The sequence below is a fragment of the Trachemys scripta genome, chromosome 21 (genome assembly GCF_013100865.1).
Source record: "Trachemys scripta elegans isolate TJP31775 chromosome 21, CAS_Tse_1.0, whole genome shotgun sequence".
Taxonomy (NCBI): Eukaryota; Metazoa; Chordata; order Testudines; family Emydidae; genus Trachemys; species Trachemys scripta.
In genome coordinates this window covers 3,216,650-3,243,302 of record NC_048318.1, presented here as the reverse complement: position 1 = coordinate 3,243,302, position 26,653 = coordinate 3,216,650, and the positions used below count along the sequence as shown (strand labels likewise).

Genomic DNA, 26,653 nt, shown 5'->3' with positions numbered 1-26,653 from the left:
CACTAGCTTCTGCCTCTAATAACCAGCTAGGGAAAGGAAACGTTAGTGGAAGACAATGCCGGCTGCTTGCTGCTTTCCTGCCCCCCTTCTCCCTCCCTTCTGAGTGCCTCTAGAGATCCTGGTCTAAAGTGCTACATTGAATAATACAAAACTCTTAAGATGTCTTGTAGCTCTGTATTGCAGATGTGCTATAGTGCAATAAATTGAATGCTGTCTGCTAAAAGAAATACATAATTTATATAAAAATAAATTTCATAAATAAGTTGAGTGGTGTGTATATAGTTACCTTAGACAGGTTGTTTCTCTTGCTGGAGGGACAATGCCTGACCAGCATAGGCAAGAACATAACCTATAGCAAGCTAACCATTTAGTGTATTTGTCCCTTCAGCCCTATTGTAAACTGAGCTAGCCGCATGTCTCAGGTTGATACAGACAGGTTGCACCCTCATTAAATGAATCAAACCGAAGCAGCTCAGTGAAGCAGGCTTTTAATACACCTTCAATGTACAAAATACTGTACAGTATAAAGAAAGAACTAGAAAACTAGAGCTTCAAGTAATAAAAACTGCAAGTTTCATTTCACTGAAATGTACAGAATACAAAAGTACAAGGTATGAAACTGCCCAGGCTGCTGCTGCTCAGAGGGAGAGAAACTCTCCTCGCAGAGTCTGCAACCTTGAGAGAGAGGATATCACAGCTGCTGTGTAAACTACAAGTCGGCTTCACCAGCCAGGACCTACCAAGGTGAGGTCTGGTAGTTTCTAGCTGGCTAAAGAGTGGCAGGATCACAGCTGAATCCCAGTTGCTTAAGAACCAGCTACTGAAACAGGGAGATTCTTCATTCTGACTGAGGTTCACAGGCCTGTGGAGTAGGTGCCAGGGTCTTTAACTCAGATTAACCAGTAGCACAATCAGTTGAGCTGCAAGGACAGAGGCTCAGGTGCTGCACCCCCTGTAAAAGTTAAAATAGCCTTTCAAACAGGCCTAGGACAATATTTAATTCATCCTAATTAAACCGCTCACAGCACCTACCAGTAGCAGTGATCAGCTGTAGCCCCTGGAAGAGGAAGAGGAGCACATGCTCCCTTCTGGGTGAGTGTTAATTTGTGACTAGGTGCAAGCAGCATTTAAGCTGCTTTTTGATCTGTGTCCCTGGCTAACCTTCAGTGAAAGCTGCTTTCAATTCCATCCCTCCGTCAGTTGAAGATAGATGGTTTGTTTTGAATTACTGTTTTCAGATCCAGCATTACTGGCACATCTCAAAGCTACCCTTAGCACCTTTGGGATACCCCCCTCTGGACATACCCCCAGGTTAGACAAATGGATTATCAGTTTTGCCATGATCTCTCTCGAGCTATGTAAGTAAGTTCCATACCTTTGATTTCAGTGTGGGCTGTAGAAGAGCCGTTTAGCTGTCCTTCTCTAGGCAGACCTGGGGAACAGAGAAGATACCATTTAAGAAATGTTATTTGGTATGGCTACAGCCAACTAGAACCCCAGGAAACAAAACCTGAAGCAGTGAAGAACCCAAGGGAACTCAACATTTCCTGTTCCTGCTGTGGTAGTGCCCCCAGTGCAAGAGGGGGAAGGAATGGTTTGGAAGTTGCACCTTGGAAGGGAAGGATCAATCTTACATCTCAAATATAGACCTGAAAGGTACTGTAGGTTGCATGAGCAGCCACCATTCACACTGGGAGCTCACATGTAGAATTCACAACTACCAAAGGTGACCTGTAAAGGAAACTATTTGGCTTGTGCGTCTGGTGTTTTGATGGCTAAAGGCCTGAGCTACTTTCAAACAAAATCTGCTTTCCCCTTAGAAATGGAGGGCCTGTGTCTAGACTGCCAGCATGACTGGAGAGCCAGAGAACAGAAGCACCCAGAGAGAGACGGCTGAGTTGTTGGAAGGGAAAAGGGCTTGTTACAGAAGGGGGCAATACACTGCATTGTTTCTGTAAGCAGAGCTCATTACATCATCCCTGCCCCTCTCGGTGGGTATCCCCCTCCTATGCCTGCCGACTTCAGGGATTCCCTGCACACCTCCGTGCCAGGAGCTCTGTGGGCCCGGCCATTCCCCCTTCCTCACCATGCTTCTCTTCCCCCATCATTAGTGCCTGTCTTTAGGGGGAATAAGTCAGGGTGGCAACATTTTAAACTATTAGACAACAAGCAGAGCTGGTATGGGGGTGTTCTGCTGGAAGGTGGTAATGGCTGCCCCATGTGTTTCTTTGATTTATAGACAACTAGACATACAAACACTGTGAAGTTGAGTGTCAGGCATTGCTTTGCTCAGGCAATGAACTTCAGGGACTAACAAGCTTCTCCTCCCCACCGGAATGTTGGAGACTCAAACACACCCTTCAACCATGCTCTTTGAGCATAAATCAGACTTGCCAGCTGTCCGCCAGCAAGTCAGTTCCTTTCCCTGATAGTTCTAAAAGGTAAATGCAAAAAGCCCAAAATTTGGCCTTTTATACATCAAAGCATCAGCGAGAGACACAAGCTGCTTTATTTTAAGTCATTTGCAGGTCAAGCAATCCAGCAGCAGGAATGTTCCATCACTCATTTTACTGAAGGTGTAGAGCGGAGGAAAAAGATGACTGCTATAAAACAAACCAGAAATCATGTTTGATGTGTAAGAGGTACAGTACCCAAGCCACGGCACCAAAACAACCTACTGTAGTTACATTTAACCAGGACTAAAGTGAAACTAGACCCCAACTGCATTACTTCAGCAGAATAATTTGGGGAGAACAAATGATTCAATGAGTAATAATGTGAAAAAGGTACAGATTATGCCAAAGGAATAATCTTCAGTAATTCAAATCTTCTGTTAACTGGTATTTTAGTGTCGCCAAGGGAGTAGAGAAAGGGGCAGTAATACCTGAATGAGATTCAAGGCTGAGAATGGGTAGCTTGGGGGCTCTACCATTATAAAAAAACCCCTCAGAGCTTGCTAAACTATCATATTTAAACACAGAAGCCCTTGCTGAAGGGGCTTGGAGAGATGAGGTGATGCATGCCAGGGTGTGGTGCGTTACTATTCACCACAGAGCCCATCACTCCATGTACCTGTTCGATCCCGTGTGGAGATCTCACTTGTTAGCCTCTCAAAGTAGTCAGGTAAGTCTGCGTATTCATTTCCATATGAAATGACTTTAATCCCTTTATCCAGCATGTTTTCACGGAGCTTCTTAAACTCATCCACGTCTCCCCTCTGCACAAGCATGAAGTGTTCCAGGTCCGACTTGTGCTTCACAGCTTCTAGGAAAAGGGCCTGAAACGTGGTGTCATCAACAGTCCTGCCACAGCCCAGGAACAAGAATGATTTGTTTTCATACAACTTCTGGATCTCCCCCTTAAAAAAAAAAAAAAAAACTTAGTTTGTGAAGGCTGCAATAAAACCTGCCCAATGTGCAAGTTACACACTAGTTGGCTTTTAGATCCCAGGCTCCTTACAATTATTTAAATTAGGAACTCTAACAATAAACTGAACTATCCCATGGCAACTCACCCATTCATCCTAAACACAGATTCACCCTAAACTCCCAGGATAGAGTCTCCCATTTTGTAAGTATGGCCTACCTTCTTTATGCCCAGGTGTATACATTTAGCCATATTAAAATGCATATTAGTTGCTTGCACCCATCTTACCAAGCGCTCCAGATTGCTCTGTGTCAGTGACCTGTCCTCTTAGTTATTTACTAATCCCCTAATTTGTGTGTCATTGCAAATTTTTGTTTTCTGCCAGGTCATTAATAAAAACATTACTAATGTAGGGCCAAGAACCAACCCCTGCAGAACCCCCTAGAAACACACCTGCTGAACCATAATTCCCCAGTTACAATGACCTATCAGTTAGCCATCTTTTAATCCACTTAATGTGTGCCATGTTAGTTTTATATAGTACTAGTTTACTGAAAAGGTCATGCAGTACCAAGTCAAATGCTTTATGTAAGTCTAAGTCTATTACATCAAACACTATTACCTCCGTCCGCCAAACTTGATATTTTGATGAGGTTACAAGTTAGTTGGACAGGATCCATTTCCATATACCTATGTTGACTGGCATTAATTATATTACCATCTTAATTCTTTATTAAATCAAGTCCTGTATCAGCTGCTCCATTATCTTGCCTGGGATCAATGTCTGACTGACAGGCCTATAATCACCCAGGTCATCCTGTTTGCCCTTTTTAAACCACATTAGCTTTCTTCCCCTCTTCTGGAATGAATTTAGGAAGGTCGGCTTTAGTAGCCTGAGAAGTTTGATCAAGAGGGGGATTTCTGGATGTTTCTGTACCCTGTAACTGAACATCCTATTCTAGTCACACTAAGGACAGTGTTCAACGACACACAAGATCTATAGATATTTACATGCAATTGCCAGGAGGTAGAAAACATTGATTTTATTCATTGGTCCCACCAATCCTACCTCCAGGCAGAGAAGATTCAGTCTCTCAGGGTAACTATCATATCAGCAGAAAGTCAACACCAAGTCTACCAGGAGCAACAAGTGACAGTGAAAATGGAAACACTCCACCTCTCAATACAGTCTGAGTCTTGCCCCTTTCAAGGCAACATTTTTGAACGCCATGAAATCTGAACCTTATGCTGAAGCAGAAATATTAGCTGGAAAAGCCAGCCCCATTACCCCCAAAAGATGAAGGGAAAAGCCAAACAAGCACAAGACTGTAGAGAAGCAAAGCATTCTCAGCTTAGGTGTCTTGGGGGGCAAAAAAAGGGGGGGGGGCATGCACAAGCAGGCTGAAGCTCACCATAACTTCTGTATTGCGCAGCACATTCTGATACCCAGCGGGATGAAGCACTATTCCACTGGGGTTTGTGTAAACTCCATGGATATGCAAGACACTGAGCTTCCTTTTTTCTTGCGCCCACTCCAGCACCTGCACAAAATAAACACAGCCTGGGGAATATCAGCAAGAAGTGCCCATCCGTTTGGGTTCCTGGGCAAGACAGAAGTTAGTGGGGGCAGAGTGGGCCATTACTTGAGGTCTTCATTTGCCAAATCTCACATTCCAGGAATTAAACTGTTAAGGAACATTCCTGAAACTCTGGAGGAGGAGGAGATGCAGTGCATGTGAAGAAAACAAACGCAAATCATCTTCAAGGCATCTAAACCACAGGAGGCCACTGCTTATCCAAAGCCCATCAAGGGTCAGCTTGGGCCATTTCTCCATAGGGGAGCCAGATGCTCTTCCCAAGCTCCTCACTGCAGGTCTTGCAGTCATCATTTTTCAGTAATTGCTTCACGTTATTAACAGCGTGTAGCTTTTCAGGAGTGTACTGAATTTCCATCTATTTGAAAAGTTAGCTTCTCCTTCATGTCCCTACTCTCCTGAGTTCCGGATACAGCTTGTCATACCTCAGACTAAAATGGTGCCACAATGCTCATTTGCACCAGAGGTTCAGTTGTTTGTCCTGGTCACCCACTGTTGATAGGAAGAGGTGGAATCCTGACTCAGAACTCAGCAAGGAAAGGATAAAAATCTACAAGTTTATTCTATTTTCAATCTAGACTCAAAACAGTTTTGAGAAAGCTTAGCAGTTTAGCCTTTGTATGCCACAACAAAAAATCCTTATCACATTTTCATAGTTTCTAACCATGTTTGCAAATTCATTCCTACACACCTCATCTCCTTATTTAATCCTGCGATGACTGAGAATGCTACATTTGTATCATTGCAAATATATCCAACAGTACAGACTAGGACAGCGGTAGGCAACCTATGGCAAGTGTGCCGAAGGCGGCACGCGAGCTGATTTTCAGTGGCACTCACACTGCCCAAGTCCTGGCCACCGGTCCGGGGGGCTTTGCATTTTAATTTAATTTTAAATGAAGCTTCTTAAACATTTTAAAAACCTTATTTACTTCACGTACAACAATAGTTTGGCTATATATTACAGACTTATAGAAAGACCTTTTAAAAACGTTAAAATGTATTACTGGCACACAAAACCTTAAATTAGAGTGAATAAATGAAGACTTGGCACACCACTTCTGAAAGGTTGCTGACCCCTGGACTAGGAGGTCATGTCAGGGACTGGAGTTTAGAAATGTGATTGAACTGTGGTATATTTTACTTAGTCCTAATGGAGGTAAAAAAATAAATCACTAACTACTAACTACTCACACTATTTCTATAGCCCCTGCAGCGTGCTTGGCACTTTATGGACAGTATGGAGAGCTGATTCTTGCCCAAGATCTAAACTGACAATGTAAGGATCAGGAATAGGATGCAGAGCGCCAAGTGACTGAGTGGTGGAATTTAGAATGTGCTGTTGGTTAAAGTAAAATAAAGTTAGGATTTTCTGTCTATTGGGTGACTGATCCATCATGGGAAGAACTAGGGATCAGAAACCTTGTGGGGGAAGCAAGGAGGGACTTGGAGGAGAGTTCTGACACATGGCAAAGTGGATCAGGGATGGGGTCCAGGAAAAGGGGTGGGCTACATGGAAGAAAGTAGAGATTACAGGAAGACGACAAGAAGCCACATGGTGGATGGGAGAAGGAAAGGAGACAAAAACAGAAAAGTAGATGGGTTAATTGAAGGTTATGGCCCTGTGTGCATTATATATTCTAGAATGTACCCCAAAAGGAATATGTTTTATCTAAAAAGACTGATCCGATTTGTTTGGGGTGTATAGCTTCAAAATCTTAAAGCCAAGTCCCACCTGGAGTCAAATAAAGCTGGGAGTACATTGGCAGCTGAAAGCCAGGAGTCCTAACAGAACAAAACAGTATGAAAGCTTTTCCTGAGTTACAAGGATGTCCGCCAGCAATCACAGCATTTCTAAGGATCGACATTTGGGACGCAAAGAACTTTAAGGATGCACTGTTCTTACCAACCCCTCTCCCAGAGGCACTTAAACGTACAACACTAAAGATGATCCAGCCTGTATTTTATCTACCACTGTAAACTGATGTCAGTGTCAATAGCATGACATTTCACATAGGTGCAGGATGTTCTACCACCACGGACCTATGACTTGTGTGAATAAAGAGCAGAATGTTTAGCCTGGCTGACACACTTTTTACCTTTTTTTCATCAGTAAGGTCGAGAGATTCAAGCTGTTTCCCTTGGTCTGCTGCATATAGTTCCAGCAGGTTATCAAAGTTCGTGGTTAATACGAGTGCTCCATTTTCCATTAAGCGAAGCACAGACTGAAGCAGCCGTTTCCCAGAATCTTCCATTTTAGACTCCAGGTCATCAAACACCTCGTATAAACAGTCTTTGAAAAACGTGGAGCGGACATTGCTAGTGCGCTGTGGAGGGAATCAAACAAACCAAAGTCAGAGTTGGGAATTTGATTTCTTGTAGCACTTTTCATACACTGGGGACGAGGGCAATATACAAGCCTAAAGCCCTTTGCCAAGCAATGAGTTAGCAGGGGGCACAGATTATGTGTAAGGCAAACAGAGCAGCAGTTGTGTGATCAGGAAAGAGCTTTCAGGTTAGAGAGTGCAAGGCTGCATTAACAGCGGAGATGGAATGTCGGCCAGGACACCAAACTGATCATCTGCCCATCCAGGCATGTCTAATACACTCATAGCTCAGAGCCAGAAGCAAGGCACCCTGCTCTTTCCTTCAAGTACAGTGGGATCTTTACTGTCTACTGAACACGCAGGCAGGCAGAAGGGATCTAGATTGAATCATTCAAAATAGAACACTTAACTGCAGCACCTCTAGTGCTGCCCTTTGGTGGCAGCAGCAAGGAGGAGCACAAGGCCTTAGGTTGGATCTGAACCCACAACCCCAGAAATAAGACCAGTGGCAGCCAGGCCTCCCCAAAACCCGTAACTCAGCAGCACGTTCTTCCCCAAACAATACACCCTCAGGGCTACCCCCTCCAGCCCGCACCACCTTTGAGAACATGCTTACCCGTAAATCACTAAGGAAAAAACATTTTGTCTCTCCTACAGTGCAAAAATAGGCTGCTAAGGGAGCAGGTACTTTCTGCAATACAGCTATGTAAGGAAACCGCGTACAGAGCAAGTTGATCTCCACAGACAAACTGGCATCTGAGCCCCCAGCATCATGACATTCTGGGCCACAGCCATCAAGCTAATATGACCGAGGAGCCATCTCACTGATCCCAGCCAGACTGGTTTGGTGCCTTGATCCTGGCACACTAAGTGGTGGGAGCAGCCACTTCATGCAATTCTCTCAAACCTGAGGTTGCCCCAAGGACAGGCCCAGGACCACTGGATGGGTTTCAAAGGGAGCAATACCCAGCTTTGATGGGAAGGTCCAGCCAGGCCCAGTGGGGGCAATGGCTGGGGAGAATCCTTGGCCACCCCCTTGCTCTCAAAGCCACATTCTACACATTGAAGTTGATGAATCCTGCTGCATGTGCTCACTCACCGGAGATAGTTTCTGGATAAGGTCATGGGCAACATGAACAAGGTTCTTATCTTCTTGGAGACATTTCTGAAACTTTCTGCTCTCCTCCTCTTCAAGAAGATCAAAGTCAATAGCAGCATCCAACAGGGCCTGGATTAACCCTTTCCAAGACTTCAGTGCTGGGACTTTAGGAGCTACTGCCGCACTGATCCCTGTCCCAATTACCAGAACAAGTTCCTGGGGCTTTTTGGTTTTAAGGCTTGGCAACAGTTTTCTGGAATGAGGTAAGAGAGAAGCACATTTGTGCTGACATAAGTGAGTGTCCCAAATGCGTACACGGGTCACAGAACTTGGAGGAGACAATGGACAAGGCTGAAGGGGTTGGCATGCAGGAAGTGACAGACTTCCCTCAAAAGGCAATGCACAGTTCTACAGGCCAGTAACAGCCAGCTATAGGTATGAGATATTCACAGTTTGGTCCTTTACCAGCCCTGTTAAGGCAAAATGCCCCATCACCCTGGCCAATTTCTAAAGCAGAGTAAGTCAAGTAACTTTAGTTGCAGGACAGCAGAGATCCTGGCAATTGGCCCCATCTAGAAATGCAGGTTAGAAGGATGGCTGGATTTTAGGTGAGCCATGAAAAGGAGCAGAGTCAAAGCTTGGACCACGCAGAATCTTACAGAGGGACTGTCTGCCCGCCCACCACCTTACTTTGCTGGTGGTGTACCTGTACTATGTTTTCAGTCATATTTTATCAACACCCTATTGAATTACCATCACTGGTGATAACACTAACTACAGCAGGGTTTACCCAGCAGGGGAGCCCAGAGTGTTTCACGTAATACTGAGAGAATGAGCAAAGAGAAGCAGGCCAAATACAAAAGGAACACAATCTGTAGACTCTTGACACTCGGCAAGGATGGGAAGCAAATACAGAGATACCTAGGGTACGTTTACACTGCAACCTCCCCCTCCACAGCAAGTCTCAGGCCAAATAACTCGGCCTTGGGTTATGGCGTTTAAAATAGCAGTGCAGAGGTTGCTGCTTGGGATCAAGCCCGGGTTCTGAAAACCTCCCCCCTCAACAGATCTCAGAGCATGAGCAGGAACATCTACACTGCAATTTTTAGCTCAGTAGCGCAGGCCCAAGTTGGCTGATCCAGGCTCGGAGACTTGCTGCAGCGGGGTTTTGCAGTGTAGACATTCCCAGAGTCAGTGCCTGTGTCTCAATGCGGGTTCTGTACCAAGTTGTGGGGGTACAGCAGTAGATTGGCCTGAAAGCTCGTTAGAGATCCGCACAGTCCCATGTGCTAGCTGCCATTTGAGAAAACAACTATTTGATCCTTTGGTTTGTGCAGTATGTGTGAACGTTTGCTATTGCAAATCTGGCTCTATTCGGTTTATTCAGAAAATTCAGGGGATTAATTCTGAACCCCAATTCTCCCCCACCATCTACAAAAGAAACAAGCTTTCCCTAATAATATGGGAGTGAAATGTTAACCAGGCCTTGTTATATTTTCAGAATCCTGTTGGTTGAAATCCTGAGTATCAGAGCATGAGCCAAACAAAGTGACGATTCTAAGCAATAACAGCTCGGAAAGAGATTCAGTTCCCACACTGATAAGCAGTAGGCATTTCTATCATTGCATTCCTACCAAGCCAGCCTATACTCCCAGCTTCCTCTGTTCATTTTAAAATTCAGCAGGGTGGAGGAAAAACAAAAATGTCCCCCCCCCCCCCCCCACACACACACACACAAAGAGTTAAAGACCTAGATATTTTTATTGTTATTTAAATTAAATTTTATTTCACCCACTCTCCTGCCTTCTCACAGCCAATAAATAAGTCAGGTTAGTTGAATACACTTCCTCCAACAGCTCTTCAGACAGACACTTTTCCACAGAACCAACCCAGAGAGAACACTGAGTTCTGGCTAATCTCTAAGCATCCTCCAGCCTGATAGGGAGTTAAAGAAACTGAAGCAAAGCAGATGCCCTTTTCTGCTTTGAAGGGGAACAGTTCCTGGGGATTTTCTTAAGATTAACTCCCTTGTCCTGCAGGTTAAAACATCACAAGAAACAGGATGGACTGAATTAAACCAAGGCAACTTAAATCACCAAGTGGAAAGCCTCAATTTGGTACATATTTTTGCTACCCAGTAATGAGCTACATTAGGGGGTCGTGAGGTTATACTTGGGGGAGTCGCGAGCTGTCAACCTCCACCCCAAACCCTGCTTTGCCGCCAGCATTTATAATGGTGTTAAATATATATAAAAAAAGTGTTTTTAATGTATTGGGGGGAGGGAGGAGCGAGTCCGCACTCAGAGGTGTGCTATGTGAAAGGGGTCACCAGTACAAAAGTTTGAGAACCACTGAGCTATATGATGATGTCTCTTGAAGTCAGAGGTCAGGTCCCAACGTCTGTGATAACTTCCCCAGTCTCTTGCACCCAGTAGCATAGCCCCTGGGTCTCTCACAGGATCAAGCCTTTAATACAGTACAAGAGCTATTGTTCCATATTTATAAAGCTTTACCGCCACAGTTAGATTCCGACCCCCTCCCCAGAGTCCTCCTTTATATAGAAAAGCAGCCTTTCACTCAAGTTTTGATAGAGGCTCATGGAGTCAGTATATTTATTTTTTATCTAAATGTTTAGAGATTATAATAAGTAGACTAATATTTTGTATTAAATTCAGATTTTAAACAGGTTTAGTTTCAAAAAGAATGTAATTAAAATAAATCAGATTTATATCGAAAATATAATTTATAAAAAAAATCTGATCCCCCCCCCCCCAAAGAAACAGATTTTTATCCACACAGACAAGAGAACAGTGGTTATAATGGATTGTTGAAGACTGCATACGTTGTCAGACAAGCATTGGAAAGATCACAGAGTCTTAGTGCCAGATGTCACACCCCTTTCTAAAATGAAAGCAGGGTCATGGAAAAAAAAGTTCTCATCATTTGCCTCTTACTAATATTTCAATGTCAATGTAGTACACGTAAGTTTACCTGGGCTTTTTTGCAGGTGGTATTCCATCCAATGACGCGTCTTTATCCAAGTTCACACTCACTGTAGAAGCCATCCAGTTTCTGTAGCAGACAAATTTACAATAAGCAAAATTAATGGATCTGCAGCGGTCTAAAGAACTAACTTTGTAAAGGAAGAAGAAATATTTCGTCTCATCACTTTTTGGCTAAGGACTGCACTATTCTGGACTCTGCACTTCAGCTCCAACCTAGCTGCTCATTTTTACTGAGCCAAAAACTTATTTGTGATGAAGTTTTGCAAAGTATCCAGGAGCCTATTCGAATGGATGCTGATCGCAAATAGTTTCAAATTCCCCATTACCTAACATATCCTCTCAGAAGCTTAAAAGTAAGAATTCCTTACCAGCTCCCCACTCTAACATTTTTCACTCAGGTTCGAATAGCTGAAATTAACATGGTTGATTTGGTTTTAAAAAGCATCCATAATCATTGTGCCACTGCATTATCACTCCTGAGGCCAGCCTGACACTGGGATCGCCTCTTCTCCCCTGCAGCTGTGCAGCAGACCTCCCCCAAGACACTAGCATTGGCATCAAGGCAATACCTCAATTCTAGTCAAACACCTTCATTTTACCTTGCCCACTCATCTTGGTTTGTTGGCCTGCATCCTTGGGCAAGGTTGGCACCTCTCTGAGAGCAAACTAGCTGCTCCAGGGCCAGCAGGAGTAAGCACAAAAGATTTTTGTTGACTTTCCAAAAGAGGAAAGTGTGGATTTATTTTTGTTTTTCAGTGACGCGTAAATGATCATATTCATTATATATATAGACTTCAGAAGATTTTTCATGCTGACAATTTAAACGTCAAATTATATACCTGAAAATCTTTGTCAATACCCCTTCAAATGAAATCCTTGGTCAGGAGAATTGCCAATGTATTTCTCCTATTACTAAGTCAGCCCCTCCGGAACAAGACTGTTCCAAGGGGAAGAGAGGGTATCTCTCAGTCTCTACTGCCTACTCAGTCCTAGGCCATCTCAAAGGGGCCAGCAAGATTCTAATTTGTGCTAAATGTGATGGTCATTTTTGTGACATGGAAGTCCGTTCAGTAGCAACTAGCCTGAGACCAGAATTTATTTGACACAGGGCCATTCAACCTGGGCCAGATCTGAACAAATGATCTACAGGGGAGTAGTCCCCAGAGTCAAACAAACAGCTTTTAAGACAGATTGTATTTTAGGGTAAAAAAAACCTCAGTGCCCTCTTAATATTAGTGGCTGTAAATTGGGGGGACTGAACCTAATGTCTTCTGCAGCTTAACTTCATGGTCCCAATTCCATTTTAGTAACACTGACACAAACCCAAGGAGAGCAAACAGTGCTAAACGTTTTCCCCACAGCAGTAGAATACAAGTGTGACCAACTTGGATTTTCTGTAGTTTACAAAACAAGAAAAATAAAACTTTGCTCCTATATCCTGTTTTGATGAGGTCTTTCAAATTCCAGCCCTTCAGGAATTTTAATAGCCAAGTGATCATCTTTTTGAAAATAAGATGGCTAAATAAAGTGGTGGGAAAGTGTATCTTCAGGTACCTAGGAAATTTATAGTTTTAAATTTTTCCTACAAGTTTGCAACCTACAAATCCATTTCAAACACTGCTGGCTAATTTCCATGCACACCCTGGTAATGCAGCTGTGTTGTATGCAATACTGGGGTCTGTATTAACAGTTTCAGAGTAGCAGCCGTGTTAGTCTGTATCCGCAAAAAGAACAGGAGTACTTGTGGCACCTTAGAGACTAACAAATTTATTACAGCATAAGCTTTCGTGGGCTACTGCCCGCTTCTTCGGATGCATATGCATACTCCTGTTCTTTTTGTATTAACAGTGTCACTGGTTTCCAGAACTAGAATGATGCTCATTTACAGCTTACACTGACAAAGCACATTAAATGGTGATCAGGAAAAGCCTACTGCAGGCTCCCACTGATGCATGCGCCGGACTTGCATCAGTGTCCAACAGGAATTACTAGGATGCAAAGAAGGGAGAACACATATTTTTAGAATTCTATTAGCAAAAAAACCAGCCTTCACCATGAGCCAGCATGTTCGGCAACCTTACGTTTACATCCCCTGAACACACACATTATGACACACCTTTAGGCGGTGTGAGCTAGCATGCTCTGCTCTAGAAAAATTCAGTAGGGTAGAGACTTTGGTGATTGGCTTCACGGCACACTCTGGAGGGCAGGGACTCTTACTTGCCTGGCCACTACAATGGCAGAATTACACTGATTCACAGAGTACGAGTCTTTTGGAAACCTCAGCCAGCCAGTTCCGGTTGATTTCATTTAAAGTTGCAGAAAGCTACAATCATTACATTCAGCCTGTATTGATAGACTTAATTTTATTTCAGTGACACATTTAAATAAAGCTGTTCTTTGCAACACAATCTATCAGTGTTGTTGAGGGTTTCTTGACATACACAAAGATGAAAGAATATTAAGTGCTACTATCCACATTAATATGATTAAAGATCTGTTAGCAGGGATAAATGCATTTTTGAGGACATTAACACGCGCAGTGAAATCTACAGAGGCACCATATACAGGTGAAGTCACTGTCACTCATCTCCATCTTCAGCTTCCACACAGCCTTGTAGGGAGGGAACCATCCTGCACAGGCACCAACATAGAAACCAACAGGTTTCATTTCTAACTTACATTACATATCCTTGCAGCATGGCAGTTTCATCATCATCATCTCTTCCTGTCCCTGAACCATCACGTTCTCAGCTGCAGGTCAGAAAGTATCCCATGGGACAGGCGGTCCCCTAATCACCTCTAAAACAGATCACTGCATCTTACCGCACTGACTGGAGAACAAAGATGGAGTCCAGGGGTTCAGCCCACAGACTTGACACTGTGACCCAGGATGATTTGGGGGCGTGGGAGTGCAGAAGAGACTATATTTGCTAAGTGCAGTTCCCAAGCTTCTGGCAAGTAAGACTCAGACTTTAAGGCCAGAAGGGACCCTCACAATGATCCCATCTGACCTCCTGCACATTGCAGGCCAAGTTATCAGTGTGGCCTGCAATGTGAGATCATCATGAGTACTGTTTACAGAACTCAAAATACACCCTGGATTTCGTCCCACATGCTGATATAGCATGTGCAGGCTGTGCCTCTTGTAGGCCTCAGATGGCCTTTACTAGTATCCTCTTTTTGGCAGGGGGTACTCACTTCTAAGAAGTTTTGATCTTCGGCATCGGATTACTTCTTTTCTGCAGTACGCTGATCACAACACTTGTGCATACCTGTGAGCGTACAAAATGAAAATAATTTCACCTCATTCCTTCTGACAATACATTTTTGTGTGAACTACTCCTATTTCCAGAAAGGGCATATAGGGAAAAGCAATTTCCCCCCAAAATATTAGTTCTGACGTGATCCAGGTCAGCGATTGTTCCCCTAGGGAACATTTTATCATACAGGTTAATTCTTTCAATGCACCACTACTTTTCCTTTCAGGTGACTGCCAAGTGCTTTCTGACACCTGAATCAAAGAGTTCGCTTTGGCAGTTCTTCATTATCCCACTTTTTGGGAAGCCACCTGAAATCCTTTAGAGAGGCAAAACAACGTACAGCACCACACTTGGTAAGATCTGAGAAAAGAAACAGCAGCCTCGCTCGTATTGTTTGGGGGCTTGTCAATTTTAGTTAAGCACTCTAAGGCAAGGCTCAGTCAAAAATATGAGTTGCGTATTAACTCAGACATTTTGCAAGGGGAAAGTAGGAACAAAAACAACTGCTACAGGAAACTGTGACAAGTAGGAAGAGAAAAGGATAAGAACTCAAGGCTTCCAACATCTGCCTTTTGGAATCCCACTTAACAAATCTTTGCCCATGTTTAGCAATCTTCCATCTTTTTTGTACTCTAATTCCCTTTTAAAAAAAAAAAATTAAAGGAGCTATGAAATAAACAAAATTAAGCCAAAAGATAATTAGGTTTAGGGGAAATTATCTGAAGTATTTTGGGACTAGGTCATTTGAAGGGTAAAGTTTTCAGAAGTAGTTATCTTCTAAAGTAAGAGTGAAAAAAACTTAGTCAAACTTAGTCCAAAAGCAGCTGTTTCTTTTGTCAGAGTAAGCTATCCCTTAGTTATTTCTGATCATTCTAACTCCCGCTAACAGAAAAATTGCTCACAGAACCATTTGGAAGCAGGTCAATCACAGCACGAAGAAAGGTGTAAAGAAAGTATAACCATTTGTTTTGACATGAACTATCAGTGCTTAAGCACGAAACTCAGATGAAATCTAGCTGAAATATATGAATGTGCAAAATATTTTATATGCAAAATCTCCTCAAGTCCACACTGAAAACAGGAATCACAGCCAAGTTTTTAAACTGAAGTGAATAGTTATGTAGGCCACTTAAGCTTTCCAGAGACACTGTTCTAAGCCCAGGTAGCCTGCATAAGCTTCCGATTTCTTTAAAGAGAAACACCAAGGTAGTTTAGGAACAAAACGTGAGTTTTTAATATTAGTTTCCCCTCATCATATATCAGGCAATTGACATTCAAATATCAAAACTGTTTATGGAGTTTGGATGCAAGCATTTCCTTGTACTGTTTGCAAACTCAAATTGTGCTTAACCATAGGAGTCAACATGAAACTGACTATAAACAAAAGTTAAACTAAATAGTTTTGTGTTTCACTGGGCCTGGAAAGTGTAAACAAACATAACTGGAGAAGTCAATTTTTTAAAGAGAATTTATGGTATGAATAAATAAATTTGCATTTTAACTTAACTGGACAATGTCTCTAAGTTATTGTCAGGAACTAGACCTTTCCATCACACTGAACCTCCCCTTATCGAAAACAAGAGAAATTATTCCCAGTCAGACCTCAGGAAAGAGTGCTTATATTTAAAGCATTAGCAGCAGTCAGGCTATTACTGGCAGGGATTACTGTTCTTAAGATCAAGGTTTTAATTCCAGAATCAAGAAATGCAAGTCTCCAGGTCATGTGCCAGGGCAAAATGGCTGCTCTCCAGGGGGGATGGAGCGGAGAGAAAATGAGCATCTTTTGGGCTAGGTTATTAGGCATTGGCATTATACAGCGCCTGACAACTGCATTGTGGAGAAGGCTGCAGAGGGGAGTCTTACACTAGCTGGTATTGCTGTGAATGGCAGCCCAATGAAGAACAAAAGTGAAGAGAAAATGAATAGCAACACGCAGATAAAAAACAATTGTTCATTCTTCCTGAAACATCCCAGTTTATGCTACAGTAACTTTGGCAACTGTGTGAGCATCAAGCTCTTAAGATTTCTTGGCTCCAGAATCCTATTCTCCCATCATAAGACTATCCCTCTTCTATGGAGGGAGGGAAGACCAAAAGCATTTTTCAGATGGTTTGAATAAGTCAATTCCGCCCCCCCCCCCCCCCCACACACACACACAATGGAGAAAGTCAGTTCATATTTAACTAGTTCCTGTTGATCTTATTCCTGGAGTGAAAATCTGAGCTCTTTATTCTGACAGCTCTGTACAATGCTGAATGCAGGTTAGAAAAGGTTTTTAAGAGAATGTGAAGTGCCTTACCCTTCGATTTGAAATGAGTGTGCAGAGTCAAGAGATAATTGAACAACCACTATGTGCAACCAAAGTGATTTTTAAAATGGATCATCCTTAAATCTACACACAAATGTCACCTAAAACTGTATAAAACCTACACAAACAATAAATCCATAACACTTAGACAAGACGCAATCAGTGAGACCAAGTACGGGTCAGACAGCTGTGCAAAAGCATTCACATTAGAAGAATGAGGGTACAACACAAACATACAGGCAGACTCACAGCTATTCTACAGATTAGACCCATTCTACTCATGAGGACACCGAGGCACAGAAAAATTATGTGGCTTGCTCAGGGTCACACAGGAAGTCTGTAGCAAAAGCACAACTGCTAACAGAAATAACAGGTCACATACCAATGGATCCCCCAACTGAGGAAGTTAAAGCATATTTCAGTGGTGGAAAGCATGATCAATCAATATAAGTACCATCTTCAATACAAGTACATAGCTTCTATCATAGATCATATAAATATCACAATATATTGCATAGTACGCCGCCTCTTCCTGAATGGACATAGGAAGACTACAACCCAAAGTCTGTATCTAGGTGTTCTATTGGACCGTTCCTTGAAAATCAAGGAACATCTTACCAAAGCCTGGCCAAAAATAAGACAAACAACCTGATCAGCAAAACAGCTGGATCACCTAGAGAGCCAATGTGCAGACACGGAGGGTTTGTCTACCCTTACAGTGCTGCGGCTGCACCATGGTAGTGCTTAGTGAAGACACTACCTATGCCACCAGGAGCTTCTCCCATTGATGTAGGGACTCCACTTCCCCGATAGGCAGCAGCTATGTTGATGGGAGAAGCCCTCCTGTCGACATAGTGCTGTCTACGCTGGGGTTAGGTCAGTGTAACTACGTCGCTCAGGGGTGTGGATTTTTCACACCCCTGAGTGACATAGTTATACCGACTTAAGTTGGTAGGCAGACCAAACTAGAGAAATATGGGCTTGTCTTGTACTATTCTGTAGCAGAATATCACTCCCCAGTGTGGCTCAGCTCTTCTCACACAGGACTAGTAGACACTCAGCTGAACAAAACAATGCGTATAACAGGTACTGTGAACCTGACAAATCTGGCCTAGCTGTCGGTTCTGTCTAACATTGCCCCTTCTGACACAGGTGACAAGTTGCCTTGCAGAATCTGCTCCTTACAGTGCAAGACGTGCCACACCTACCCCTTTAAAGATATGTTTACTCCACAGACACCATTTTAGTTCCAGGCAATCCCTTTTGGACAAATCCCCTAAGGAACCTTGACATCATCTTCAGAAGACAGAATAGGTGGCAAGAACAAGCTTCCATAGCCAAAGCCTAAGCCTATGAGTTGGTCATGGATTCCGTGATTTTGTGTGACCTCCACAACTTCAGACCTGGATGGCTGGAGCCGTCAGCTGCTCCCACCCCCTGGGTAGCGGGGCATGGGCTGTCAGCATCCCCCTTCCCCCTGTTATTTTTAGTAAGAGTCATAGACAGAACACACCCTCTGTGAATTTTTGTTTACTGCCCATCACCCATCCATGACTTTTACTAAAAACAACCATGACAAAATCTTAACCTTACCAATGCCTATCTCTGACAGGCCCAACAGTCCAGCTGCCGGGTTTTGACCTTTCCCCAACATCTTTAAGTAAAGCTCGATTGCTTCACATATGCAGTGATTAACGTGTGCTGCTAGTGACTAAGTGAGGCCTCTGACTCTCCCCTTTGCAGCTGTGGCCAGTCAGAAGATGCAGGCCATACCCATCGGTAAGTGCTGCCTGATTCCCTCTCAGACTTACACAGTGCTCTTCCCTCAGCTACTGAATGGTTAGACACTTAGTCTATGCAGATGTAATACACACGCACACAAATTCACAACCATGAAAAACACGTCAGACTGTGAAATCAGACCTCCTCCATGAAATCTAGCTACTTGAGGGGAGGGCTAGGGGTTATGTCTTGTGTGAAAGATCTATACACAAGAGCATACAGAAAAGAAAGGAGAACAGAGATCCATCCACGAGCACAGTAAGGAACAAAAAAATGCATCATTTTTACTAATTTGATCAGAAAGTCTAAGAACACCGACTGGAGTAAATGGTTTTAAGTTACAATTGTAATAGAGTTTGTACATGGATTTTTATTAAATTAAGATACATATACAAAGCCATACTATACTATAATTTTTTCTGAGTTTTTATTTTAGAACTGAAGGAACTGATAGCTTCAGTTTCCAGGTTTGCACAGCACATATACACACAAAAATCACCATCACAACTGACTCCCTTACAGGCAGTCTCAACTGAGAAAACAAGGACTGAACTCTCCCCTTCTCACCACAAAGGTAGGCCCTCTAGTGCAGGCTCAAGGCGCAGTAGTAGTTGGCACTGCAAGGGGAAGCCTGTACTGCTTCTGCCAGTGCTGTTGCGTGACTTCAGCCTACAGCGAGGTCAAGCCTGGACTTGCCACCAGCACAGAGATTCATCTAGGGCAGGGGTAGTCAATAGGAGGACCGCAGGCCAAATCTGGACCAACAGATGCTTCTGAACGCACTGCAAAATCTTTCTATTTACTTATTATTTTTGTATGATTTTCTCTGGAGTCTGCTCCTTGACAAAAAATAATTGGTTACCCATGATCTAGGGCCTCATCCTGCATTCTTTGCATGCTCCAACTTCTCACTGACTTCATGGGAGTTTGGAGTAGCATGTCCCCAGGAGTTTTAGGACTTAGCCGTACAAGTATGTTGTCTTTAACAAGAGAAAGTAATTCAATTTAGGAGTTCCCTATGATATGGACTTATCTTCAGACATCAGAACAGATACTGAACCAGCACGCTTTAGGATATAATGTCACCTAAGAGCTGTGTCTTTTTCTACCTCATTCTGAATTTCTGCAAACAATGAACTGCAACATTACCAGACTGCCCATGCAATGAATACTATCAAATACAACAGATCATCCCTTCACTGACAAAAAACATACAGCACACTTTTAATTTAGAATAAAATGTTTATAACACCTGTTATCTTACCTTTATGTTTTGTTCTGCTGTCCTCTCACCGTCCCTTTGATTAGATTGTGTCACTGCAGATCCAAAGAAAAGTTAGGAACGCTCCAAACAAGTGAGAGTTTCTTGCCAGTTCTACCCAACATGCTCTCATTATTCCTATGTTATGACAGAGAGGAGATCAATGGTCAGATGTTTCTTAGATACAGGAGCATGTAATGAGATGTACCTTAAAGAACCCTTGACCACACTTGCAAAACAGTCACTGATGACAGACCAATTTATCTCCGAAGTATGATACTTCTTTTCTCAAAGCAAAGATCTGTGTGTCAGGAGACAATTGCATACAACAAACAAGAGCTCTGTATGAAGAAGATCGACATTATGATTGTCTAATCCTGTAGATGTTAAGCACCTCATCTTTTAACTCTAATCAGTTCACTGAAGAATGTCACACACCCCTAAAACATGAGTTGATATGTTTGCTAAACTCTTGGTTACCTAACGAATAAGTTTAATTTTCCCCTTAGGGAAGCAATTCTAGGGTGTTTACTTGAGAATCTTGCAATAGGAGGACACAGAATCAAAGATAACTGCGCTTTTCTGGCAATGTTGTGTAATACTGTCTGCTCCCCGCATTTTGCAAAAAGTAGCCACCAGGGTGGATTTGATTTTAATCAAATTTATTTAAATCACTAGTCAGGAAGACTTGATTTAATCATGGATTTCTACATAGAAGTGCATTCTTGTTGGTTGTTATAACCTTAATACGGATTCTTCACAAGTCAGAGATGGATGTAGGTTTCATTTTTAGAAAGGACACACTATACATTTTTAAACAGGGATTTATTTTGAAAACTTTTCAGATTAGTTTTACAGCTATATCAGAAAATGAATGATTGTCTGGTTATTTCATTTACCAAAGGTAATTGAAGCAGATATTTATAAAGTCATTGGGAAGTGTACTATCATTAATATTTGGAGGACTTTCTTGCCAGGCTGTATTAGGAGGAGAACATCACCAGACAGCCATTTAAACTGTTTTATTTAACTAAAACAACAATGTTAAGTATTCTGGATTTTTTTTCTTCGACATATTTTAACAAAAAAGCATATGTCCCTCGCTGCTCACATTTATCTCCAGACTACTTCTCCTTGTCCAGATCTATTCCGCCCCCAACAATCTTCTGTTCATTGAACTTTTTGAAACTTTGCACTTCTAGAGAGAGGTAAGGGATTAACTGTACACACATTTACAGAGGGACAATAGAGTTGAGGTCTGTTGTTTCTCACCTCTAAATATTTATTTAAAAACATTTTTGCTGTTAATAAATCTGGAGATTTGTGTTTGAGAATTGCAAAACTAAGCATCTCTGATGGTATCTTCTACACTGAGCACTGAGTCCCATTGGGTAGATAGAAAGATTAACCTAAATCTATACAGAAGCTTGTGGAAACCCATAAGATTGGGTCCCTAATTCATGAACTATTGGAACTCATTTACAAAACTTTTCTTAAACATTACATGAATATATTGTCTTACACTACAGAATTAGAATTTATAATCCCTATTCCATGAGGAGATAGTTTTAATTAAGATACATTATAGCTCAAAGCTATCTTTAGATCGGATTTTGGAGAGAAAACCTATTTAAATTTAAAAAAAAAAAATCTGATTTTCTTTTTAAATCATTGATTTTTATCCACCTTGGTAGCCACACAAATCACCTCAGTATCTTTTGGTCTAACCAGTTCCTGAATCTCAGCAGTGATAGTGTTCTAAACCATCCCTCTTGGAGCTCAGAATTCTTTCCTAATATCTAGCCCAAACTTTCCTCCCTTAACTTCAGATTATGCCTCCTACCAATTTCTGAGAATTAAGCACGGTCTTCCTACAACACATGATTATCTTCCAAGGTCATTCCTGGGATTATGTCCCCCTCCAAAGTCATCTCTTTGACTATATAAATGCAGCTTCCACGGTCTCTCTTCAAGTGACCCATCCTCTAATTCTCAAGTTATTTTTGTTTTTCTTTAGATTTCCTACATCCTACCTAAATTTTGAGACAATACTGTAGGCAATAGTCCTGGTGCAGCTGGTTGGACAAGACTTGCAGGGAGGCAGTTACAGGACACTAATTTGGCATTGTCATCCTGCTACACACATCAGAAGTCAATAGTATTGACTTTTTCATGCTCCCATTCCTCTATATGCTCCTGTCTGGTTACCTATTTATCTGTAACCTCAGCAACTAAGTCTGTACTTGAGTTTCCATCTATACTCTTTGCTTCTCCCAATATATTCCCAACAATGACAGGCTGCTTCTCCTGAATTATAACTGATTACATGCTAGATAAACCATCACTCTTGATCTGAAAACAGGAGATTAATTTATTTGATTAAACTTGTTTATAACAACGTGGGACAGAGTTCATATGGGAAGCCTGTTAACTTCACTAGGGAGGTCCCAAACTAGCTTGATCTTTGAAGGTTTTGCCAGCTTGCTAAGGCTGTAGTTACTGAAGAGGAGTGAGCTGTCATGTGGAAGTGCTAAACGAAATAAATAGGAAGGAATTTGTTTAGATAGTTTGCCCATTGCAAAGCTGAACCAGATTGTGTGGTTTAATCTTGGGTCAACCCGAGAACTTTGTCTGAAAGTTACACATTTTAGTCACATATTGAACAATAAATTAAAATGACTTAAATACTAAGAATGGAACTTGGTTTATGATCTTAAGTGCTGCGGGACCGCGACACTAATGTCACTTTAATAAAAGCTCAGAAATTTCAGTGGCAAAACAACTCTTTTCAAGTACTCCTCTCTGGCTGACCATCCTATGTTGTGCTACCTGGGAGGTGAAAGTTTCAAGAGTTAAGGTTGGCCAAGGGCAGGCACTAGAAAGGCAGCAAGCTCAGTCCTTAAGGGAAGGGACAGCCTCATTCATTTAGGGAGACACCTGACAATCAAAAAAAGTGAGACAGGTGGGGGGAAAGAAGATACAGAGAAAGAGAAATCAGTAAATAGGAGGCATGGAGGCTTTCGGGGCTGGGACTGCACACACAGTAAAAAAAAGTTGACACCAATCAGCTTTAAAGGGTTTGCTGGGAAATCCCTCTAAAACTAGGAGTATGCAACCCAAAGAGAGGATTTTGAGTTTATAGAATGAGTGTTTTTAACAAAGGGGTAAGACGGAAGCAAGATTGCATCAGAAGGTACAGTAGAGAACAAGGGCTGGAGGGCCTACAGAAACAGAACAAGGAAGCTAGTGGCATAACAACCAGGCACTGCCAACATTTTAAAGTGAGTTCTTTATGTGTGAGATCAAAGGATGAGGAGTGGTTCCAAAGACTACCAAATCCCATGAGATGAAGAAATCATTAGATTCAGGTTAAACCAGAACAGTCAGATTTTAAATTTTCTAAGAACACTGAAAACCTGACAACTGAAACTTAACCTGTATTACACTAATCCACCAAGTTTCCTTTGTTCATTCCCTTAGGAGGAGTGGGTATGGAAGATCTCCACTTTTTGGAGAGAAGACAATAAGGGGCTTACAGAGCAATACCTCTTACCAAAAGAAGGTCTATCACTAAGCAATTGGCTATTATCTTACCTCAAGACCAGAATATTATTTTGGTCATGGAGAATGGGAGGGACATTGGGGGGTATCCTCTGAATAAGTAACAGAAATACCTCAATGTGCAAGGGAGTCAAAAAGGGGTAAGCCCATGGTCTATTGGTAGAGAACTGGGCTGGGATCCAAGTTCAAGATGTCAGCTGGATTCTGCATCAGGGCAAACAAGGGGCTGGGAACAGTAGAGTGATGAAAGTGGGAGCTTTCTATAGTATTTTTATGAACAATAGGAGTCTCAGTTGAGCAATTTGATTTGGTATTGTTACCTACTGGATGCAGGGGAGTGAAAACACTTCTCCTGGAACAGAGGAGTGACATGAGGTGTTTGGGTCCCACAGCTGATTGGGATGAGATGAAGGCATCATCAAGAGCTGTCTGGAATCAACATACTGACAGAAGACCCAGAAAAAACCATGGGAACCCCAATGACTGAACATTAACACTTAACAATAGAAGACCCAGACAGGCTGAACATGTGAACTCCGTGTGATTTGGCAGCAGCAGGACAATGGACTGGAGATGTCAGGAACCTGCAATAAGAAGTGTTCACAGACACACACACAGCAGCTCTCATTCACACACACAGAGCAGTCTCATGGGACTCAGAGACAAAGGAACAGAGAGAGCAGAGATGAATTCTACAGAAGGATGGCTTGGCAGAGCCCCAAACTTTCGCCAGCGCAAACTCTGCCTTAGGTTAGCATACAGAAGCAAAAGTTAAGTGCTCCTAGATGCTGCATTGCAACGGATTCAAAACCTACTCTGGTTTGGAAAAGGCTGCTTGATATCACTGCAAATACTGATGTGCATTGATACCTGAAACAGGTGAGAAGTCTCTGAACAGGAGTCTCTCTCAGTCAAGTATCAGAGGAGTAGCCGTGTTAGTCTGAATCTGTAAAAAGCAACAGAGGGTTCTGTGGCACCTTTGAGACTAACAGAAGTATTGGGAGCATAAGCTTTCGTGGGTAAGAACCTCACTTGCATCTGAAGAAGTGAGGTTCTTACCCACGAAAGCTTATGCTCCCAGTACTTCTGTTAGTCTCAAAGGTGCCACAGGACCCTCTGTTGCTTCTCTCAGTCAGATTCACTGTGCAGCACTAGCGCTCATGGTGACAAACAGGAGTGTTGGAGCCCGAAAACCCAGTCTCCGAGGCATTAGAGCCACATGGCCTATCCCCGAGGAAAAGTGTGACCTTTTAGGGTCTGGAACACTAATGGGTAACTCCCAGCACGCTGTTTAAAGGCCAGGGGATAGCCCACACCCTGTCATTCTGTGACACAGCAAACGGTCTCAAGCAATCTTTCCACTCCTCATACACTAGACATAGCATTTATTGGTCCTTTCTTGGTCAGCCAATTTACAGTAGGATTTTAACAAGGATTAGCCAACATGTTTAAAAAAAAAAAAACACCACTTTCTTCCTAGTGAAGAAAAGGTCTTTCGGGGAGGTCTGGTCAACACAACAAAGTTTTGCTGGCAGGTAAGTGTCAGCTAGGATGGGGGCTGTATTTTAATGGTAGGTGAGCAATTGCCGTAGAGCTCTGCCAGCCATCGCCCCAGAGGGGGCTGCATTTCAGAGCTGGGTGAGCACCGGCCAGACAGCACCGCCGGCCCGGGTGCCACCCGCCGCCCCGCCCCAGAGGGGGCTGCATCGCAGTGCTGGGTNGCCCTCTGAGGGTGAGCACCGGCCAGACAGCACCGCCGGCCCGGGGGCCACCCGCCGCCTCAGACGGGGACTATCCCGGGCACGCTCCCCTCAGAGGGCTGGAGGAGCCGAGCCGGCCGCAGGAGGGGCCCTACTACCCGAGCCGGCCGGGCTCCACCGCGAACTCACCTGGCTGTGCCGCCCCGTCCGCTGTTACCGGCCCACGGGGAGCTCCCACCGGCTCCACCGTCACCGACCAGCCACGGCCGGCCCACGCAGGCGCATTGTGCTGCCCAGAACACCCCTTCCTCCGCGCAAGCGCGTTACACTCTCCTCGCGTTCCTTACTGCGGAGATGTCCTGCAGACGCGCCTCCTTCCCGTGCGCAGGCGCAGTGCTCGTCCCGCCCTCGGCTCTCCGTTCTATGCAGGCGCACGCCCAGGTCCCGCCTCGCACTCGTGCCAACGGGGAAGGGTGAGACGGGCAGGGGACAAGCCGAACAGGGAGCCTCAAGGGGTGTTTCCCTTCGGCTCCTCCCCGCGCTTCCCATTGGTCTATTAGCGGCAAGGGGGCGGGTTGCAGAGCTGTAGGACTGCCTGGGCGGGGCACCGTGCGTCGGCTCCTCCCTCAAGGCCATACCCGCTGAGGTAGGTATGGGGAAATACCGCGAGAACTCCGGCTCGGCACTAACCAGCTCTCCTCGCGCCCTCTGACTTATCGCGATGTTTCATGGGCTATATAAAGGGAGCCGTGGCGGGCCTGAGCGGTGTTTGTCAGTTACCTATCAGTGTGATAGGAACCTGGGTGAGGGTGAGCTGGGGGTTGATGTCTCTGTCTGTTTCTTGGGGCTCAGGAGGCGCCTGGGTGCTGCTGCTTCAGGGCTTGGGCCCTAGCCTGGCTAGGGTCCCTCTAGGGCTGCCCTTGGGCCCAGGGCTGACTGGGGGACCCAGCCATTTTCCAGTCATTCTCCCCATGGGGAGTTGCTGCCTGCTGTGTTGGGTGTGAAAATAAATAACTCAGGCCTAGTCCTTGTGCCACCCCGCAGAAACCTGGGCATTCTCCCCAGTGCCCTTCTGGCTAGGCTGTGGTGGAGGGACGAGAAAGCAGGGTATCTCAGTGCAGGCCTCTCACTACAGTACCTATAGAGGATTGGATGTAAATCCTATGCAAGCTTTGAGACCAGAAGGGTTGCTACAAAAACCATGCAAAATGCGGGAGTGTGGCAGTAAGAGTACTTGGAAAGCACCGTGTGTGGCCATTGCATTCTGAAGTCGGTGACTGATTAAATGGGTGAAAAAGTAATATAAACAATACCTTGCAAACAGCGTTTGCTTAGGCTGTGGTAATTGCAGGACCTGCTGTGCTAGCAGTGGTAATAGGGTGACCA

At 43.6% G+C, this 26,653-nt stretch overlaps 1 protein-coding gene across 3 annotated transcripts; it reads right to left on the bottom strand.

Moving 5' to 3' along the window:
• Positions 1-472: 472 nt before the first annotated feature.
• Positions 473-25,719, bottom strand: FAM118B (family with sequence similarity 118 member B). 3 transcript variants are annotated; one of them, XM_034754378.1, is made up of 10 exons: positions 25,457-25,706; positions 20,010-20,144; positions 14,594-14,667; positions 11,379-11,459; positions 8,388-8,640; positions 7,061-7,288; positions 4,779-4,907; positions 3,073-3,358; positions 1,376-1,432; positions 473-952 (listed from the first exon to the last, which is right to left on the bottom strand). In XM_034754378.1, exons 4-10 carry the CDS (start codon positions 11,450-11,452, stop codon positions 912-914), a joined length of 1,068 nt encoding a protein of 355 aa, XP_034610269.1. In that variant the 5' UTR covers positions 11,453-11,459; positions 14,594-14,667; positions 20,010-20,144; positions 25,457-25,706; the 3' UTR covers positions 473-911. The 3 variants fall into 3 exon arrangements, with proteins under 3 accessions (XP_034610269.1, XP_034610270.1, XP_034610271.1); XM_034754379.1 differs by having other exon boundaries at positions 20,010-20,062; XM_034754380.1 differs by lacking the exon at positions 4,779-4,907 and having other exon boundaries at positions 25,457-25,719.
• Positions 25,720-26,653: the final 934 nt, after the last annotated feature.

Bases quoted from the DNA above. Each gene is read 5' to 3' on its own strand.
- FAM118B (XM_034754378.1), bottom strand. From the start codon at position 11,452: ATGGCTTCTACAGTGAGTGTGAACTTGGATAAAGACGCGTCATTGGAT. The intron at 7,289-8,387 runs GTGAGTGAGCAC...TTCCCTCCACAG, and splicing joins TTATCCAGAAACTATCTCCG to CGCACTAGCAATGTCCGCTC. The intron at 953-1,375 runs GTATGGAACTTA...TAACTTTTACAG, and splicing joins AGCCCACACTGAAATCAAAG to GGGGTGCAGCACCTGAGCCT.